The following is an 18,320-nucleotide window of genomic DNA, read 5'->3' on the forward strand; positions in this document are numbered from 1 at the left end:
GCCCCGAGGCCTTAACGAGATAGGAATTGTTCCTGGAGGGTGCAAGGTCGTTAGATTCAAGCCAACATCCCGACTGAAACACGACTCTGAAAAACCGTAGAAAGTGAAACCAGATTTTAAGAAGCCGGCGAAGAAGGCTGCGCAGTACAGCCGCCAATAATACCGGTTTGAAAAGAAAGTTTTGGGATAGACCGTCGTCGCCGACGTGACTCTTGGAGGAGCGTTGTGTTGGTTAGGCACCGGCACCTCTTGACCATTCGTAACTCCCGACTAAGCTTATCAATGATAATGCTAATCCACCTTTAAATGTGTGTTACCGGGTACTCGTGTTCGTGCTGCGCATTTACGTCGGACTTGTTTCACGTTAGAAACGTTTCCGAGGAACGCCCCGCCCTCGCGATATTTATATTAAAATATGTATATTAGTATATACCGAGATATACGTTATTGCACAATCGTTTCAACGACACCGATTTAAGAATTTTTTATTATTATTGCTTGTTTGAATAACGAACTGATTTTCTCAAATATTTCAAACTTTCAGAAATGGAGATACGATCACGAATCGGATCGTTGTTCATTATAACAGCGCATAGGACACAAAAACAACTTGTTATTCTACGAAAGACTAAGCGATGAAAGAAATTATCTTGACGTTAGGTGATTGTTGTCAGTAACTTTGAATTGATATTTGTGTCAAAAATTAATTCCCGGAATCATAATAATTATTGTGCTTTACATCGACGACCCACCACAATTGCAGTTCGTTTCAGGATGCGTTCAATTAATATTAATAACGAAATGGTGCGGAGATCGTTGCGTAATCAAGCACATCTAACAGTAAGTAAAATTGATCCCCGATTACGAATCGTTTGGCAAGTTCAGCTTGGCAAAACATTTTTCCAAACTTTGGAACGCGATTAGATACGACTAGAAATATTTTTTTCAACAATTTATAATTAGTCGGAATAGCATTGGAAGTATTGTTCCTAGTTGGATCGTAGATAGGTACCGAAAACCACAACCATCAAGTTAAACAGGAAACACTTGTTATACCCAGGTTGGTAGATATGTTGGCGATCGGCGGGTTGGTAAAACGAGAAGTATAATAGTAAATAGTTGAACAAATATTTCATGACATGATTATTGGTAGGCCCGTAAAAGTGCATCCTTAGAATTCAAAAGTCCTTCACGCTTAGCGTTAGACCTTGGATGTTGATTCGAGCTTACTTAACAGGTTTGCCCGCGGATTGGTTCCTCTTCACAACCAAATGTCAAACAAAGATTCAAGTATATTATCAGGAAATACGGAGTTCCATTACCAAAAATCTGTGATCGCTGACCTGTAGCGTATATTGTTTGTTAACCCTCAAAAGCGGGAGTTGTACTATTAAAATAACCCGTTTGTATTATTACCACGTGTTCAATTTACTCAAACCGGTATTATTCTTGATCCACGGATAGCAGTGTTCACGTCCGCGTGTCACATCCTCAATGTCCTCTGCCCCTAGATGTTAGGTGCACTCTACAGTTTATTATAAATTGTTTCATACTATTTCTTTACCTCGTGCAATGTTTTATTTTCTCAAACCGCTTGAGGAAATTTTTCTGGATATTTTTACTTCGAACCGCTTGCACGGTTTGTCCCTTTCTCTTCCTTCATTGTAGAACGAAGCAGTATCGATGATAATCTAGATAAATCGCCTTTGTATGTGTCCGTCAAAGGCATCTTGTAAATATTTTCCAAGGATTAAGTAAATGCCTAAAAATACCGTAGCACAAAAACATCGATAGATGATATAGACATTGAAGAGACACGAAGATAGAGAAATGATAATTAGCTATTTCCATTACTACAGAAAAAATTACAAGTATCGTTATACTCTCCGTTAATACCGCGTGCAGTTTCTACTACGACTTTATTAATGTTTTATTGCACCTAAGAAAAGTCGTAATAACAATTAGTAATGCAGTAAGCTGAATCAGTGTCTGACGTAAGAAGCAGAGTTCTGGCAATTCATATCCAGACAAATGTACAATTTATTCGCAAATCATTGCAAAGCCCATAACAACACCTACGACATTAGGTAACGCTAGGTGTATTAATACTTTCATAGGTTGTACGGATTGAATTGGCAGGCTTACGTCGAGACATTGACGCAGAAAAGGATTTATGGCTAAACTACACGGGAGTATTATTGCATCGTAAAATGCACCCCCGGAGCAGGTTTCCACTGTATAGAAGGAAATTTCACAAGTAAATTTCATGTAATTTAAAACGCACTAGACGGATTTTCTGCCGTGAGGAAGCGACGAAACGTTTGTAATACCGTATCATCAACCGCCGTATATTGCGAAATACATTTTCCAGGAAATTGACAGACGACTGTATGAAAGACATATCGACTAATGTAAGAGAGTCACGCAAATTATACCGTATACAAACATTTATCCGGTCTTTTCACGTGGAACCGCGCTCGGAGAGGTGAAAAGTTTAATACCTCTAGTCTTTTTCCTTTTTGTATTAAACATGTTTTTCGATATTTGTTTATCTATGTTTCTTTTTCGCACCGTGATAGTTTACGCAAAAAGACTTGTCGTGCAACGAGCAACAATGAGGAGACGATTAATTATTTAGGAAAACCTGAAGAAAGTTTAGGATATAAATGGAGGGAGAAAGAGCATAGTCATGGTTCTTCTGACAGGTTGCGTTTGATCAGCCGAACAGCGATTTTATAAGACGGATACATACCGTCGCTAAAGTGGGGGGTGAATTTTTACTTCCAAAAGGCGACGTTCATTCGTTACACAGAAGTAAGAATTTCTTGCCTTCTGAGAAGAGCTGGCCGATATTCGTGCAGTTTTAGGGGGTCGGTGTAATCATGGGTAGAAAACAGCTAACAATCTCCATGTCGCAATACAAGTATCGACTTGTGTGACACACAACGCAAACGGAGTATTTTTATGAGAAAACTGATTATTCAATTTTAAAAGAGATAGACTCATTGAATCATTCCAATGTAAGGGATTTTGTATCTTTCCCATGGATCAGAATTGACTGTCCATATATCGAAAAGTCAATATATCGCACTGCACTGCGATATTATTACCAAACTTTAGTTGAGCCAAATATGATTTGTCAACTATTAACAAATTTCTATCGACCATTATTTGGCTCAGCTGAAATTTGATAATAATAACAAAACATTTAATTCGCCATATTCAAATATACGTTCGTTAACGGCGAGTAAACTCTTTTCTCGACGTGTCCTTCTTAACTTGGCACGTATCATACGCATCGAGGATGTTGCTTCGAGGTTTGGGAACATTAATCACCGCACTGACTATTGAAATTCGAATGAATGCTTTCCGCCTGACGAAGAGATACGCAAGCAGGGCATTTCTCCAACCACACAGATACTCAATACTTTTCGTACCGTTTAGACCGGCTTATTTCGTTACGGCGTTGCTAAAGAAGACGTTATTATACGTACATAAACACCTTGAAGTGTGTCACGTTGCGGACTCGGTGTGCAAAGAAGAACACGGAAAAAATATTACCGGTCAAATATCAAGTATCGTATAGATACAGGTACGCATGCACGGCAATGGGTCACGTAACAATATAACGGCTAATGTAAAATTCAAAATCCTGTCTTTTTCGTCCGTCTAATGTTTAATTTAGCACCTCCGGGACCTTTGATTAATCCGTGCATCAGCATAGGTATAGGTATAATTGTTAATTATGTACCCTTGGAGATGTAACGGTGCAGGCGATTTGAATATAACTTGCAGAACAATCGTCGATGGCATGCGATGCATCCGAGACTAGGAAAGTGAATTTAGTCAACTATTAAACCGCTAGTTGGTATGAGTTTTGAGTTTTCACCGTCCCCCTCCAGAACCCGGAGGTGCCTTTCTTTGCGGAGGCAAAGCCGGCTGAAACTGACTAAAGCGAAGCATTTCTCCGCGCGCATCTAGTTAGCCGTCCGCAGTTTACCGCCAAACGTCTCGCGAAAAGGAACCGTTAAAAATATTCGAAAAACAGATCGAACCTTTTCGAAAGGATTGAAAAATAATTAAACATTTTTATTGCAAATCGTCAATAAATTCGATTAACCTCTGCGCAATTAATCGTTATAATTCATTCATACGTGAGTTTGATCTACTCGACTTGTCGATACTTGGCTCTGCGTGTGCGAAATCCCTCTAAAATCGTGCTTTTCCAAAGATAAAATTGAAAAATTGAACAAGATCGTAATTCTGTACGTTCGCATGGATTTTTTACGTTCAATGATAAAAAATCGAATCGATACTCGGTGATTAAAAACCACATACCAAATGTGTCTTAGTATTTATCGAACGTGTGAATAAACCATTAAACTAGGAAATAAACAAACAGCGAGTGCAGGTGAAGTAAGAAAGGTATCGTGTTGGATGGGAATAAATCAACAACGCGCATCTCACGCAACAATTACAAATATGCAAATAATACTCGATATTGATTAACCATGAAATAGCAAGAGCGATACGGATCGGTAAAGGAATAAAAAAAAAGAAGAATAAACGACGGTAATTAGGCGCGATAACATCTCAGAAAATGTCGGGAAAAAGTTGTGTGAAAATGAACCTATTAATAGCCGTCGCCTGTGCGATAATAATCGGCAAGATTGACGCCCAAGACAGCCTTCTAAAGTTGGAATCCCCTTTAGTTCTGGACTCAAAGGACATCGAATCCTCGGTGCACAAAACGCGGAGCCTTCCGCAACCGGAAGAAGCCTTGCGCGGAAATTGGTCGACGATCCAGGAGGATTTGGACGTGTTTAACACTCGATGGCTCGCGGAAAATTGGATCGAGGGAAAATACCCGGTTTCATCCGAGTGCTCGAAGGACGTGACGCGGTTCGTTGACGGGTTGAAGCGGAAGGATTTATGGGCGAGAAAGAGTGAGTCTTTGATAAAATCAATTGAACCAACGGACCGATCAATTCCGCGATCCGCGTATTCTAATTTATTCGCCCATCAGATTCGTTATTATACCTGCTGCAGCCTCGCATAACACCTTGCGCAACGTGGCACGAAATTTATGCAAATTATTTATTCCATAAATCCCGTTCCTCCTCTCGTTCAAGTTACGTGACGCGAGTCTTTCTCATTTCGACATTTTACGAGTTATTCTCGCAGCTACTTCCGTTTATTTATCATCGATGATAAAAATGAAGGAAATTTCCTCGATCACTCATCTTCGGACGTTTAATATCGGTAATTTTAATCATCAACATTTGCATTAATCCCGACTTTTTTCAACGGCATTCTGACGAATAAATTTGAATACTATTATCCGTGTGCTGCTTGCGAGAACATTTTTCACCAGATAGACAATCGCGTTGGGTATTATACGCGATTATAATAACGCGGAAGTATTTTTCCGACAAATATTAGACAAAGAATTTGCAACTTAATTCTGGCAAACACGCGTCGAGTAAAGATTGCGAAACGATTCGTCTCAAGTCTCGAAGTGGCGCAAGAACACGGACAAATTTATTGTACCAATAGAAAGTTCAGCTGCAGGAGCAACGCGTTGTTCTGACTCGCTTGATTCGACGGTTGAAGTTTTACACGAATCGGATACGCGTATAGATCTTTATTTGGTAGTTTTCAACATTACGTAAGGTAGATACGAAGGTATCAAGGCTGCGGAAGGAGCCCCTAATATTCGGATGAAAGTTAAATCGACAACTTTTACTCGATGGTGGAAAGAATGGGACTTGAAACAAAGCGTTGCGAGCATGAATAATAATCGTCGTTGTTGCTTGGCGAATCTAATGTGAGATTTCTGAAGAAATAGAAATCATTCGATGCTCAAAAATAATCTTCGCTCCGTGGAGAAAACGTTTGATCATCTCAAATGCAACGATTGATATTCTAACAGGATTTTCTGTCCGACACGAACGACACTGTTACTACTTATGCTTCGTCATTATACGCAATGAGACTTCGGAAAGGTAACCGAAGAAAGTATATCTGTCGAATGATGAAAAATTGTTCAGGAATCATGACTGATTTATCGGTTGCGTGGATGGAATGCAATACTTGTTAACGAAACGAGTGAATTTTGACAATCGCGGAGAAAACACCGACAAACGTGACCCGAGTCACGAGTCATTTTATCGATTTGACAAACTTTCTTCGGCGATAAATTGGAATAAAAGCAAGACTGCTTGACCCAATTAGCCTTGAAATAAGCAATCTGACGATAATTTGGCAAACGCGAAGAATCGATGTGCCGCGTAGTTTGTTTTCATTGCAACAAACGTCGGTTTTTCGGTCGGTTGGTTTCTCAGGAAGACCCGAAGCCTTCGCCTCGAGCTGCTTTCAACGCTCGATACGGTTTCACTCGGTTCTCACGTAGCTCGGTGGTGAAACAATGGGACAAATATCTCCCGGGGCATCCCGGATTTTCTTGCCAGCCAACCGGATTCCGAACAAACGCGCTTCTCCTGCATTGGCGTAAAGAAGGTACACACAACAGCCGCATCCGAGTCTCACTTTCGACCATTTTATACCTTCTTGGGTCAATGCCACCGCTCCTAACGAGTGTTTTCCTCGTTATTGCGAGCTGGATTTTGTCGGTTAATTGTCGGATTGGGGCTAAACACCAGCTGCGGAATTACCGCTGGTCGCTAAAAATTACAGAGTTCGCTTTCAAGATCCACTTAATTACCCCCCGACTCAACATTCATCCGCGTTCCCATGGTATTAAACACCAAAGGTCCCCGTGACATCATGTTGCAACTGCATCGCGAGTTCACTTCCTGGTGCGATGCAGTGAAATAATTCAGTGAAAGTATATAAATAATCATCTCACGGTGCGGTATCTTCATCTGGGTTATTATGCCTGCACGACTGGCGTATTTCTCAAGGCGCAATAAGTCGAATCCTGCGTAGCTCGAGTTTTCTTCGAAAATACCAATACGTCAGACTGGCTCCCCGCGAGTTGAAAATTCTCCGAAACTTTCTACTCTGAGTGCCGGAGCACTCGGTCCAGACCGTGTATTACCTCCGGTAGTCGCTGCGCCAGGTGGGATATGGAGCCACTTTTCTTTGGCTTCATTGGCGATTGGATAACTATCTGAATGTCCGGTTTCAAGGCCGTAGAGAGTTTACAAGATTCCACGATCGAAGCGTCTAGTAAATATGATAGGGCGGGGATTGCTGTGTGAGGTGTCTACGTGCTCTTAGAAATTTTCACACTTGTTGGATCGATCACCAATTCATATCACGGAGCAACTGTATGCGCGTGATTTCAAATCAAGGTTACAGTCAATAGTGACGATATTCCACCTCGATGCAATCTCTGGAATGTCGCAATTTAGCGAATTGACAACAATTGTACCAATTCAATAATCCACACAGTCGTATTCGGTAAAACAATCACGATTTCCATTTCCAATTTTACTTTCAATCCGTTTGTAATATATATATGTGTATATACCCTATTAAACAATCTTAAAAACTTGAGTACTGGATCCTTCTCACTGACAATGAACAACCCATAAGCATATATTCGCTTCAAAAATTTTAAATGTCCAAGCGAAGCCCAACAATTTCAGGTTCTCTGTTCCTCAAGTGTTCATAAAAAATACGAGTGTCTGCGGGAGTTTCAGAGAGTTATTCGTATTTGCGCGTGAACTATACGAAGCATTACGTCCCAAACTTGGGTAGGATCTTTAGTCCTGTTACATAAAATTATCGCCAGAGGGTATTTACGGGTTTTTTTTCGGTGACTCTGCACTTTAGTATTATATCACGAGCTAAAACATCACGCAATTATTCGCATCGTTAATGTACCTTCTCATTTCTCCTTGTCAATTTTTTTCTCCACCTTCTCCTATCGTCAATTTTTTTTTTTTTTTTATAACCAAGATTAATGGCACAATACCGCTGTCCTGACAGCTTGAAGTACTTGGACATGTCTGATGCGGTCTCAAAATTTCATACCTCTCGAGTTTCCCGCACCAGCACACTTTCCACTAATTTTTCTTCACACGTCCACGGAAATAATCCAACCTGTTCCTAATTGTTACTACAGTCACGGTCGTAGACGCAGCATGATCCTAGAGTGGTAACAACGTGAGAAAGTATTTCAGTAAGAACGTTTCAATTACTCCGGAACAAACAATGCTCGTTAACCGCTCAACGCGCGGTCAACGTTGAGCGTACTTGTTAGATGAAACGAAGGTCTTTCAAATTTATTTTGCGGACGTATGGAAGGTATACTCGCGCGTTACCAGGATACAAAAGTCATTCAATGACCTAGGCCTTTCTACGGGTGAATTGTTTGATCGTTGAAAACATGTAAGACGAATACTTCATTTGCTCATCTTTCCGGCGACGTGACGTAACGAAAATTTGATCGCAGGTACGACAGACATGACGGGCTTTGCAATTTTCGCTAATACAACGTGCGAAATCTCAAAACTCAAGTTAAAAATGACGCGACGGTATTCGCGCGTGGATCCTGAAAGTTACGACACAGATACTCAACTCTCGATTATACAACGCTGTGTTAACGAGTGCAGGCAGGTTACGTTTCATCCGCTTTCCTGTAGCTTGTAACAGGTGAGATGTTCGGTGAAAATACGCTTCTCACATCGATCCAAAGATCGATTGATCTGTACGCGGTGCACGATTCCTGACCAAAAATTCTTGAATAACACAATCTCTCGCAATATGTGATTTACGAATGACTGCGGTGAAATAGAAAGTATCCCTGTTGATATTGTTATGTTTATCATTGTTACCATCATTATTGTCGTTATTAGGCTAAACCACTTCTGATCTCGGTAATCGTCTGTTTGTACGACACGACAAACAGCATCTCCTACAGTCACGTGAGAGTACGTTTCATGATCGGCAATGCATCCAAAAGTGTTACGACTCTACAGGCACTTGAATCACAGCGGTTTCCATCTGACAATTACAGAGCAATGTTCGAACCTCGTACTCCGTGACGTTGTTGCAAAGTCACGCGCGTCAAAAGGCGCTTAGTTTAAATAGCCGGTTGTACGAATCACGTAACACCCTTTTTAGATTGACACGTGGAATACAAAAAAAAAAAATAAAATTAAAACTTAATAACAGAAATGTTCGCCAGATGAATTGCATCATCGAGAAACAGGTACTGAAATTCTACTCAATCGCCGTGATTTATTATATATCTACATTCTTTTCACTTTGGTATTTGAAAGGTCTAGGTTCGATTTCAAATCCTGACCCGTATTATGCCATGCGAAAAATAACTAAATGAAATAAAAAATTGACAAGTAAGGGAATAGTAAACAATCGTCTTGTACTATATCCCATGTCACGAATGTTGTTATTTATAATCGAATATTAATTCGACTTGTCAATAGGACACGCTCCACGCTATATAACGCACAAGCGTGTTGCGCACAGGCATATAGCGAAGGTAAAAGCAAACCGTAAAGCCTCGGGAGTCAAAGTAGGAAGGATCACTTTCGCTGGTTCCAAAGCGTGTTTTGGTTACGAAAATTCGACAGTCCGGTCCGAGCCACGAATCGTTCACTCGTTTGCTATACCCGCACACGCGGGCGCCCTTACCTAACAGTAATTAACCAATGAGCATGCCTGCGCAGAGTATTCTGAGAGGTCTACCTACCGAGAGTGCTGACTCTGACCCAAATAGCTCATCGAGCATAGATACTTGTTATTGAATCGAAATTCATCTTACACAACAGAACCGCACTGCGTTATGCAGCTTTCTCCCTATCCTTGAGACGTATTCGAGTAGGTATTTGGATGTTTTCAGGAATGCGATTATATTGCTTGGGATCTGAAAAACGGCCTTCCGCGGCATACTGAAAGAGTTGTTGCAAAACAGGTGTCGGTAAAAGTTTTAGCAGTCTATACTGGTTAATCGGCTTTTCGCTTATTCGATGTCAACTGACAGCTCATTATGGTCTCGCAATATGTGCGCGCGGCATGTCGTTCTAAGGCCTCAGGGCCTGCTGAGCACATGCTGTGCAACAATATATAGGTGTGGTGGGAAAACTTGGTGACCACCTTAAAAATGTAACACATTCGTACATAAGTACGCGTTCGGGTTTGTACATGAAACGAGATAGCGGAGCGTGATGATTTCGGTTATGAAGTCGCTGCGCATAACAGGCATTGCCATTCGCATATTGTGTCAAAACCCATTCAGTAATATGCTTTCTTAATCCATGGTGGGAACGGGGCGAGGCTTCTGCTGCTCAGGTTGACGGCAGCAATTACACGAGTTCTGCCGTTTTTCCTCACTTTGAATATTGCAGCTCCTCGGTGTTATTTCACCATCGCTTCAATGCTTCCTGAAAGTTCTGCAGGACACGAATTATGCAAGAGTAATGGTTCCGCGATATTACCGGAGATAATCGCAATGTGGGTGTCGCGCGTTGTAGGTATACTGCGATCCGGATACGATACAGAACAAAGTGGTCAACATGGTTAACACATGGCAACAAAGCTGGCAAGAAAGCCGTTCTCTTTTCAAATCACTTTCCCTGACCATAACAACCGCTGACTCGACGCGATATTACGGCACAAAAAGAATCACCACGACGACGCTGCTTGTCTCCAGGTTGGAAATAACGAGGGCAAAATCGGCGCTAGCCGACTTTCGGTCGTTATTATTCACTGTTTTATTGACACTAGTTAATTCAGGCACCAGACGAGTCTAAACATTCAAGTCATTCATCGATACTTGAACTCATACTTGAAACAAAATCGTGCAGTGTTCAAATTTCTTATCGTGGAAAAAAGTATTCTTTAAAAAAACCCATACTTTAGGACTAGTTAAACAAAACATCACAAGTATTGGACAAATTTTTTTCTTTCCTACTGTTGTTCGTAATGTTGACCGGATCCGAAAGCATTCTGTCACGAAAATAATTGGAGTATCGCGTGCTTTCCGAAGAAATGATAGTCGAATATTATTTACATCGACGCAAGACTCGATCGTCTTAAAAATATCGAACAATGGTTGAAGAAAGCACGAGTCTGAGTCGTCAGTTTTTCAATGAATGCGGAAGAACTTGGCTCGTGTGGCTTCACCGGATAACGAAAGAATCCCGGAAAGTGATAATCTGTCTGTGAACTTCGCGGACAATTAGCCTCGGCAATGGCCATAAGAGAAACACGGTGGATCAAAGTGGCAGCGTTGCGACTGGGTCACCACTATGGTTATGAGGCGGATAACTGAGGATTACGACGATGGCGTGGCAAGATTACGATAAACCGGTTGAGAGGTGTGGATTCCGAAACGTGGATAGAAAAGCGAAGAATGCAGTTTCTTTGCAATCAAGATTCCAGCACACTCACCATAGCGGACCGATCCAATTATGGGCGGCTATTCCCGCGACGTATGGGCATTGCATTGCATCGAACCATGCCAAGTTGAAAATAAGGACTAGTGAGCCGCGTGTTGCTGAACTTGACTTTGAATCGAAGTTCAAGACGCCGACAATGACACAACTCTTACAGAATCCATTGTCATTCTAATTTCATTGTAATATATGTATGTACCTCGGCTAAATCTGATCTGGACCAATACGCCTTACATGCATAATAATAGACACCTAGCTCCGCGCTAGTCCTTGGACGAATTTCGTATCTCACGCGTACGAAATGACTCGACGTACGAACCGTTCTCTGACTCACTGGTGACGAATTTCTTCATGGATGAGCAGTGAGCACACACCTGGAACTGATTAAAAAATACCCGCCGCTTTCACTCCCTGCATTCTTCGATGTTGCGTAAACTCTCGACGAAATATGACCTTGGTATCGTTGTGAAGGAAACGCTAATATCAACTTAGCACTGTTTCTAAACGCATTTGTAACCATTAGACGCACAATTAGATAGTCACAAATTATTCAAAAGGCCAAGATCCATGCACGTACAAATTCAGTTTATCATCTTTAAACCAATGTTACGCTCAGAGATGAATTGCTCGCGCAGACGGATTCATCTGATGTTAACCCGCATTCCGGAGGCTGCACGGATACTCGTTAGTTGGAACTCTGACCATAACAGATTTAAACGTGCTTCTTACCCCGTATAAATTTGCAATTAAAGTAAGATACTATTGTTCCAACCGCCTGTAGTATTCACAAAGGATTCTTCCATGCAGCCTACTGGCACGCCTTCGGTACGCCCAGCAGAACTGGTTCTTCAAGGGACGATAGTACTGGTGCAACTTCCTCTATGGTGCAATAACAAAATCGAACCGTGTAGCCGAAAACGGGAACCGCAGATATACACGAAAAAGCGGACAAAACCAAAGACCAAAGCCACAAGTTATCTACCAAGTCATACCTTTCGGTTGAAAAGAAAAAAAGATCACAAGATGATAGGTTATACATATGATGAAAACGTAATTATCAAAAATGTGCCATTTATCATATTCGAAGGAATGAATAATTTATGAATTCAAATGGCATGCTTCAGACTTTGGAGACGATTTTGTCGTATCTGTCATTTGGCAACGAGTGACCAAACGCGATTCGTAATATCCACGGCAGAAAGTGTAATTTTGAAATATTATCCGGTTGAATTGCGACTGTTTTTTGAGACCCACATAAGACCGGATTCCGTTTCACGTTATTGCTTGCCTCCACGCTGGCGCGGGAGATACTTGAGGCCGAAGTTTGATGCCATCCGCGATGAGGTAACACTTTCTATTCGGGAAGTAAGAAAAGTTATCTAACCGCTGCCCACCGGACCCGACACTATTCAAGCATCTTCAAAGAGAAGCGACTCGCGTCGCGTTCCGAGATGAAATAACCACTCATTACAATTGTCTGCGTATAACGAAAGGCTTGCGTACTTGCTTGCTTTGTAATTTTTAGTTCGTTCCCCAAACTGAAATCGAGGTTGGACTTGATTAAATGGATCAAATCGGTCATACTTTCACAACAGGATTTTTCCTTGCTTGTCATCCAGAAATTGCAGATCCTGTATAACTTTTGATACGATATCCATGAAAAATTGTTGATAAGCCTGAATTCATACGACCGTTTGAATCGGATAAGGTGTGAAACTTGCGCGACTAGTTCCAATCATCTATCCTTCTTCAAAAAGCATCTTTGATTCTTTGTATTACAAAAAAAAAAGGTACAATTCTAAGACTTGAACACGTTTCGTTTCAGTGGACGATGCGTCTGGAAGATTTGCAAACAGTTTCTACTGGGGGAATTCTTACTTCGTGGGATCAGCAACGGAGTGTAGCTTTATCGGGATGGACTACAACAAGGGTAACAAACAGTTCACGACAGCCGCGAACGAGGTTCGTGAATTTACCTCCGAACCAAGAAAGAAAAAGAACTACGGACTGAGCGGAGCCGGTCTCCTTTCGCCCACCATCTCCGATATCCCACCATTCAAAATTGGCTTCTACATGATCAAGATCAACGTGAACGGATCCGTTAGTCCAGTGGTAGGTGCTTCCTTTCGATTCGATAGAATGCTTGTAATTGTTCTAGAACTAGAGCTGCCCAATCATCTGTGCAAAAAATGTTGACTAGAGTAGACTAGCACTTTCTCACGTTGCTACCACTAAGTCACGTCTACGAATACTTTTCAGCCGCGTAAAATTCACGTTGGAGTTTGCCTTCCGTTTTCTTGTACCTCGACCGATGTGACCGTGGTGGCAAAACTGGCGGCCAGCAAATCTGCGGCTAAACATTCCAGCATCGATAAGGTTCGAGATCAGCACAACCCGTATGATATGTTCACAGATTCCGTCTTCTGGGCATTGTTGTAAGTATTTTGGAGCCTTTTTCGCTGTACGTGTTATGTAATTCATTCTCTGTGTGATAATGAAAGAGAGGAGGAGAGAGAGAGAGAGAGAGAGAGAGAGAGAGTTCTTGCGTTGAGAAAGTGATTGACAGAATTTTGATTAAAATCGAGTAAAGTAGTTCACTCCTCGTTCGAATGACATGCAAACTTGGCTCTCACAACTTTTTATTCAACTCAATAACCTTTCAGCGGATCGACTGTCCTCGTGATAGTCTTAATGACTACTGGTACCACTTACGATGTCTATCTGACAAAAAAGGTGAAACGTGCTACGTTGAACTACGACTTGGAGAAGCATGCAAAATTGGAACAACTATCCGGTGGAAAAATTTCAAATGGTAAGTAGAGACGGTTCCTTATTAAATTTAAGTAGTATAGAGTATTTTCGGTTATTTCATTCACACGGAATATTTTGAATCGCTAACGCCAGATAACCACAAAGGCTTGACGATCCGAAAATTATTTATCATATGGATCACCGATATTGCACGGAGTTTGCCTACACGCGTATCTTTCCATCTTTGTGGGAAGAAACTATAAGCCGGATACTTAGTGTTAAAACAAACATATGTCGATGATGTAATACAAATTCGATTTCATGACAATCGTCGACTTTTCGGGAAATAATTTTTCCACAGAAGAATAAATACAATAGTCGTCAATGTTATTTTGTACTATGAATGGGAATATGACATGTACTAAAACGCACTGACGTGATACATTCAAGCGTGTATCTAATAAGTAAATGAAACTATTACTAACAAAATCTTGCCGAATTCCCAATCATCTCGAGTACGATGTGACTTTGTAAAAGACGCGACGAAGAACGTATCTAATAGAATTTGAAGTTCTATAATTGATTAAAGTTTGATTTTATTCACCGTGCCGTAATTTATCAGGATAAAATCCATCTTCTTGTTTCAGTTCCTGACCACAGTGCTAACGGCGTGACTTCAATCAACAACAACAATGACCACGAAAGCACTCCTCCCCCGCCTCCCGAGCCAGAGAACTTGAGTGAGTTAATTTGCCAATCTTCAAATACGAGAAATAAATGTAATTTGGAGCGGAGAGAATGGCGAGGCTGAATGGAGAGTATATAGGTATGGGTAAAGTCTTCGATCGATCTCATCGAGAAATTTATCGTCGAATTGAGCAGTGATTCTACTCTGCAAAGAGGAGAGAACGCTTATGCATTGATGTAACGAGGAAAACCAGTCCGATGCAGTCAAGCGTGTAATGCAACGTTGCTGACTCAATGAGTAAAGATGTCATGCATAGTACATCCGCGTGGTTCAAGGAAATTATGCCTGAGAGAAAGGAAGAGTGCACTTTGATATTACTCTGACAAGTGATATTCAGTAACTTATTTGAGCTTTCACTAATCTACTGCCAATAAGCTCTATGAAGCATTACCGAACTCCACAACGAAAGTGCATTAAAAACAGTTGAGTCAAATGAGCTTAAACGTCACGCACTATATGATCATCGTCGATTATTTTCAGTAGGGTATGAATTCCATTGTATGAAAAAATTGTTAAATTAGAATTAGTGACATTCGCTAATTTTCTGACAAAGAAATCATTAGCAACATGCATCTGTTCGCGAGGGATCCGGTCACAGTGATTTAAAAAAAATAAAATAAATTGAGTTCAATGTACGGAAAAAAATCGCGACATCACTATTGTCAACTGGTCGTACTCAATTTTCATAATTTTCCAACTGAAACTAAAATTGCAAAATTTTTCTGTATGTTTCAGGCATATTCGAGGAATTGTTGCTATCGTTTTCCATAAAGGCAAACTTACGGACGATTTGTGACAAGTCCGTAGGTAGTGACACAATAAGCACCATCCACGGTTTGAGAGCAATATCGATGGCCTGGGTGATACTTGGCCACACGTGCATCGTGGTGTTCAAATATTCGGACAACATGGAGTACCGCAAGATAGTGGAGAAGAGATTTCTCTTCCAGACGGTAACGAGCGGTGCTTTCAGCGTGGACACGTTCTTCTTCATGGGCGGCCTCCTCGTTTCCTTCCTCTACTTCAGGACCAACGCCAAAGGGGATTTGCACAGGCTGACACAAGGCACGCGAGGATTCCTCGCTGGCATTCTAAAATTCATAGGCTTCATATCTTATAGATTTTGTCGACTTACAACACCCTACATGTTCGTTCTTGGAGTTGTCGAGGTCTCGATGAAGTGGTTCAATGCCAATTCAGTTTTCGACCCGCCCACAGCTGATCACTACAACTGTCCGAATTACTGGTGGAGGAATCTGCTCTACATAAACACGCTTTTCCCCGTCGATGAAATGGTTAGCATGTGCACGATTTTTTTTTTCTAATCGTTAAGAAATACCTTTTTCCGGCAGACGCTTTGACCAGTCGGTCCACTTGTCGTGATGAACATTGACGGTGAATTTTGAATTTCAGTGCATGCTTTGGAGTTGGTACGTCGCCGACGATACGCAGTTTTACGTCGTTGGTGCTATCATACTGATCGTAGCGACCAATCACGTCAAGATTGCTGCATTTTCGACTGCGATGTTACTCCTCAGTTCCTGGATAGTAACGGCTTACATCGCTTACACCAACAACCACATGCCAAGCTCGGACGATCCCCTCGCATTATTTGACAAAATTTACGACAAGCCTTGGACGAGGCTTGGTCCTTATTTGATTGGGATGTCCGTAGGGTATTTACTCTTCAAGACAAACTGCAAAATTACTATGTCCAAGGTTGGTCTTTGCTTTACACATATTTCACACCCACGCTGTTGTGGATTTGTCATCTTACGCGTAAAACGCTACTTGAAAAATATCGACATTCAAATAATGCCTTTCGTATTTCAGATGACGGTTACTGTGGGCTGGCTACTGTCAACAGCGTGTCTTCTCAGTTTACTCTACGGTTTGTACGAGACGGAATTGAGTCTTGCAACGGCAGCTGCTTACTCTTCCTTAAGCCACAGTGCATGGTCACTTGGACTAGCATGGATAGTCGTAGCGTGCAGCACAGGTTACGGAGGTCAGTTGACAGAATATATGAAAAATTATTTATAACTTCATGGCCTGAATCTATGCACGCTTACAGAGGCAAATTTTTAATCGATAATTGTTCAAATTGCACAATTATTCTGAAATTGGACAAAGATAAAAGAAACAAGACTTTGTTCAATTCTCAGATCTTTTTACAGAGATGGTAATAGACTCATTACTTCAAATCGTATTAATGACCTTTTTAATTTTTCTTATTCAGGTTACGTCAACAGCATATTATCGGCGCCAATTCTGCACCCGTTTAGCAGAGTTACTTATTGTGCCTACCTTGTCCATCCTATCGTTATTCGACTAACAGCAATGAATCTAGACGCACCGTTTCATCTTGGGAAAGATACTGTGGTACGTAAACTCTGACGTAAATATAAAAGGGTATTAAATTCGCCTGGGTTGCATTGCACTCGGTTAAAACAAACGATTAACGTATGTAACTAACTTTTCAGTTGATAACATTCCTCGGGCAATTCGTGCTTTCGTATGCCTTGTCATTCGCGATTTCTTTGGCTTTCGAAGCTCCGGTTGTCACTATGCTGAAGATCCTGGCACCGAACAAGCGAAGAAGAATCCCACGAGTTCCTTGAATCCAAGAGTGTGTTTGATCATCGTTGAATTTTGGTGCAAAAGTGATGTACGATAGTTGAGAAAATATGTGATACTCCATATTGTAATAGGAGTAACGAATGCAGTTGTATGAGAGTCAAGAGGGAAGCTTGTGTAGTTGTTTACTTCGATAAAAACCAATAGGCATAGCTTTATCATGCAGCTATTACCTATAGTCCATTTTTATCAATTGTTTGAGATATTTGTATGGAAGCATACAAGGATTTTTCGGCGAGCATTTGACGTGGGTACTAAACTATATACGACTATATACTTGAAAATAACCAGACGTAAACTGTACCTTGGTACATTGTGGTACCTGAATCAAACACTTGCCAAGGAGTGTTTTGTTAGGATAAGATAATTACAATTATTTCGAATGTAATTCTCTCAGACTCTCTCCGGATATCATCTCTTTTTTTTTTTTTGTAAGTGAGACAATTTTCAAATATAAGTTATTTAAATTGTATCTAATACGCCCTAACGCGCTACGTCAGTATATGTTAATATTGTACACCCCATTACCAATATGTACCGTATTCATTAGATTTGATCTTATTATACGACCTAATTTTTAGATACGTTTTATCTGTAGCCTGTAAATAATAAAATACAATTTCTATATAAATCGAATCACCAATTTCACTTTTAATTAACCATCAATCTGTTACCTATACGTACTTCACCTCAATTCATCAAAAACAATAAGAACCCGACAAATTTCGAACAGTTAGACGATCGCGGGTGAAAAAACAGGTAATTCAAATTTCACAAAGCCGTCAGATAAAGCTCTT

General features: G+C 40.9%; 1 protein-coding gene across 1 annotated transcript; it reads left to right on the forward strand.

Annotated features, from left to right (window-relative positions):
- Positions 1-3,994: 3,994 nt before the first annotated feature.
- On the forward strand, positions 3,995-18,134 carry LOC124300878 (nose resistant to fluoxetine protein 6). The gene is made up of 10 exons (XM_046755340.1): positions 3,995-4,946; positions 13,213-13,499; positions 13,647-13,822; positions 14,051-14,199; positions 14,786-14,878; positions 15,622-16,181; positions 16,300-16,605; positions 16,720-16,894; positions 17,126-17,268; positions 17,370-18,134. Exons 1-10 carry the CDS (start codon positions 4,601-4,603, stop codon positions 17,505-17,507), a joined length of 2,373 nt encoding a protein of 790 aa, XP_046611296.1. The 5' UTR covers positions 3,995-4,600; the 3' UTR covers positions 17,508-18,134.
- The last annotated feature ends 186 nt before the right edge of the window (positions 18,135-18,320 follow it).

The sequence above is a fragment of the Neodiprion virginianus genome, chromosome 3, assembly GCF_021901495.1.
Source record: "Neodiprion virginianus isolate iyNeoVirg1 chromosome 3, iyNeoVirg1.1, whole genome shotgun sequence".
Lineage (NCBI taxonomy): Eukaryota > Metazoa > Arthropoda > Insecta > Hymenoptera > Diprionidae > Neodiprion > Neodiprion virginianus.